This window comes from Gastrolobium bilobum, unplaced genomic scaffold, assembly GCF_033153095.1.
Source record: "Gastrolobium bilobum isolate Gb01-03AN ecotype WA unplaced genomic scaffold, APGP_CSIRO_Gbil_v1 utg29905, whole genome shotgun sequence".
Lineage (NCBI taxonomy): Eukaryota > Viridiplantae > Streptophyta > Magnoliopsida > Fabales > Fabaceae > Gastrolobium > Gastrolobium bilobum.
Window position 1 is genome coordinate 39,388 of NW_026899195.1, and position 3,269 is coordinate 42,656.

Below are 3,269 nucleotides of genomic sequence, written 5' to 3' on the forward strand. Positions count from 1 at the left end.
TGCATATTGACATAGATTCAATTCTTAATGTGTGTAAATAGAAATTGTAAAATTGTAATAGAATAATACTTCCAGATCCCCTTCTTGAAAGAATCATATTAAATATCTTAGCTTAGTTTCTATTTTCTTCAACTTAGAACCTATTTGACATACAATATTTTTTTATTGCATAGAATAGGTAGTGAAGTAGTGGGCAAACAAAAAAGGTATATGGAAAATGCTTAGTCAAAAGCGACAAATATCTCTTCAAAAATTTAATAGTTACTTCTCTTAGAAAAACTAAAGCATGCCACTATTTAAAAACTATATGTACCGAATTTTATAATTAAAAATATAAAAACGGTATATTATTTCCAGAACAAAAAAAATTAAACCAATTTTCTCCTTTCCTCTTTCTCTTTCTTGCCTAAAAATGATAAATGTAAAGAGCAACGTAAGATTTTAAATTTAGGCATTGCTAAAACATTTTTCATTTTAAAGTATAGATATTTGGGAGTGTCTGCAATGCCCCCGCTAGAGCAATTTATAGATATTCTAAGCCCATGCCTATTTCGCCTTCACCGTGTTCATCTGTATTTTATTTCCTCAAGTAGTTACCTTTCAGTTCTTTCAATTTTTCCTATATATAAAACTGCTATAACCACTGCACATGCACTCAATCGTAGCCAGTTACCATTCTTAAAAGAAACTAAACATTCTTTGAGCCCTTTGGTTCCTTCAACTTCTCAAGGATATTTCTCTAATATCCAAGCTCGAAGATCATGGATATTGCGCATTTCTTGTTCGGGATATTGGGTGTGTTCATGATTCTTTTTGTACATATGAGTTTCTCTTATCTTCCTTGACGGTTGCTTGTCCTTCTTGTCTTGGATTCTTGGTTTCTGGATTTGTAATTCTTTTGTTTCTCATTGTTCTTTTTACGATGCAGGAGATGCTTCTGGCTTGTTCCTCTTCTTAGCCCCAGCGTATTCATTTCATAACTTTCTCCTTCCCCACCCCCAGTTTGAAATTGTTCTGTTTTTTTTTTTTTTCAGTTTTAGGGGGCTTGCTATGACCCTGTTAAGCTTTTTCATTATTTGTTCTTTATAATGCACATAAAATCATCTTCTTTTTTTGTGCGTGTGTTTGCAAATGTGTATAGTACAAGTTTGAGTAAAAATTGTGAGAAATTTGACTTTGTAGAATCACATTCAAGAGGATTATAGCGAACAAATCCACAGAGAAGTTCTCAGGCGTTCCTTACCCTATGACACTTCTCAACTGTCTCCTTTCTGCTTGGTAAGTTTCACTCCTTTTCTTTCCTTTTTTCTTTATCTTCCCTCCTTCACAGATCTTTATTCAAAATTTCTCATGTGTGTTTTCTTTCATTTTTGAAGTGGTTGTTGCTGCCATTTCCTTCATTTCCCTTTATTTTGCATAATGTAAATTTCATATGTACAGGTCATGTTTTATTCTTAGATGTTTCATTAAGAAAATCCTTAAAAGTAAGTGTGCTGCATGGCACGGATAGATCTCCTTTTTTGGTCCATTTGTTGGACTAAAATTCAGTCAGTAGTTGAATTTTCCCTTTCAATTGTCAAATCTTGATATAGAAAAATACACCCCTATTCTTGTTTCTACATGGTACATGTTATTTATTTATTCTCTAATTAGTTAATTCAATTCGGAAAAAAAAAATCAGGTTGGGGTTGATTCTATACAATAAAAGTTTTGATTTTCATGGGCTTATAGGTCTAGTTCTAGTACATCTTCTGATTTTACAATTCACAGGTATGGTTTGCCGTTTGTGTCTCAACACAACATACTAGTAACCATAATAAATGGCACAGGAGCAGTAATTGAAATCGTATACGTTTTCATCTTCATCTTATACGCACCCAAAAAGGAGAAGGCTAAAACTCTTGGCCTTTTTGCCTTCGTAGTAACAGTATTCTCTGCTGTTGTTTTATTGTCCCTGTTTGCCCTGCATGGCAATTCCCGGAAGCTCTTCTGTGGCTTTGCTGCGGCCATATTTTCCATCATCATGTATGGCTCACCCCTCTCAATTATGGTAAGTTAAGTTTACACTTTCTTTATTAAATCCTTGTGCATTTACTTCGCCATCCTTATCATGTAACTCTGGCCAAGTTACACTTAAAGTAATTTGAAATTATAAATATGTTACATTATAAAATTCAGTTTATAAATATGCTATTATGTTAAAATATGTTGTGTAAAGCTGCCATTTGTTGATAATAATAATTATGAAACATTATGGCTTGTTTTATTGTGGACTTGACATTATCTGCATGTGAAGAGACTAGTGGTCAGAACAAAGAGCGTGGAGTTCATGCCTTTCTTCCTGTCGCTGTTTGTGTTTCTCTGTGGCACGTCCTGGTTTATCTTTGGTCTATTAGGCCATGACCCATTTGTTGCTGTAAGCACACAATCATCACTTAATCATTTTTTATTTGAGTTATAGAAAATGAAATGTCATGATGTCACACTGATTACCCTTTTCTTTTCTGCTTTGTTTTTGCAGGTACCAAATGGTGTGGGTTCTTTTTTGGGGACAATGCAACTAATATTGTATTTCATATACCGTGGCAATAAAGGTGATCCAAAGAAGATAACAACAGCAAAAAAACCAACAGAAGAGGAAGCCATGGAGATGGGCACCGTTAAACCCCCATCATCATCAGAAGAACCAATCCAAAAAACCAATGCAAATGGGACTCAAGAGGGACACGTCTAGGGACGCGTGTTAGCTTAAAACACACACACCAATAACCACCGCAATCTTTGTCTCCATCTCCCAGCAACCATATCTTTATTTTGGACTCTGCTTAATCAGTGTGTGTTCCACCCATGTTTTTGTAATTTACTTCTTGCTTGGCAACTCTAGCCATAGGGTTGCTCAGAGACTCAGCACGTTTGTGTTGTGTGAAATTTCTTTGTTTTTTACCTTCTCCTTATTAGGACACGTCCTAGTAATTTTCTGATTTAGTGGCTGAAAAGTGAAAATAAAACCAAGTGTAATAATTTACATAAAAGAATCTTGAAATTTGTCATTTTGCATTAGGAAAATTGTTGAAAACAACCTTGGTTACTTTTTTTATCAGTATTGTTGTCGTTGAATTAGATATTCGAGTATGACAGGATCCAAACAGGGGGTCCATAATTGAGACAAGATGCCTTATCAGTTAGCATTGGCACATGATCAACTCAAGTTGCTCGGAAGAGATTGCTACAGGACGAAATTAGAGAAAAGTAGCATCGAACCTCTCACA

The 3,269-nt window shown here is 34.7% G+C and overlaps 1 protein-coding gene across 1 annotated transcript; it reads left to right on the forward strand.

Annotated features, from left to right (window-relative positions):
- Nucleotides 1-761: 761 nt before the first annotated feature.
- On the forward strand, nt 762-2,734 carry LOC133288150 (bidirectional sugar transporter SWEET1-like). The gene is made up of 6 exons (XM_061485848.1): nt 762-795; nt 929-965; nt 1,183-1,278; nt 1,771-2,050; nt 2,297-2,416; nt 2,522-2,734. Exons 1-6 carry the CDS (start codon nt 762-764, stop codon nt 2,732-2,734), a joined length of 780 nt encoding a protein of 259 aa, XP_061341832.1.
- Nucleotides 2,735-3,269: the final 535 nt, after the last annotated feature.

Excerpts from the sequence above, each read along its gene's own strand:
- LOC133288150 (XM_061485848.1), top strand. The coding sequence starts at position 762 with ATGGATATTGCGCATTTCTTGTTCGGGATATTGG. Across the intron at positions 966-1,182 it reads TTCCTCTTCTTAGCCCCAGC|AATCACATTCAAGAGGATTA; the intron begins GTATTCATTTCA and ends TTGACTTTGTAG. Across the intron at positions 2,051-2,296 it reads GCTCACCCCTCTCAATTATG|AGACTAGTGGTCAGAACAAA; the intron begins GTAAGTTAAGTT and ends CTGCATGTGAAG.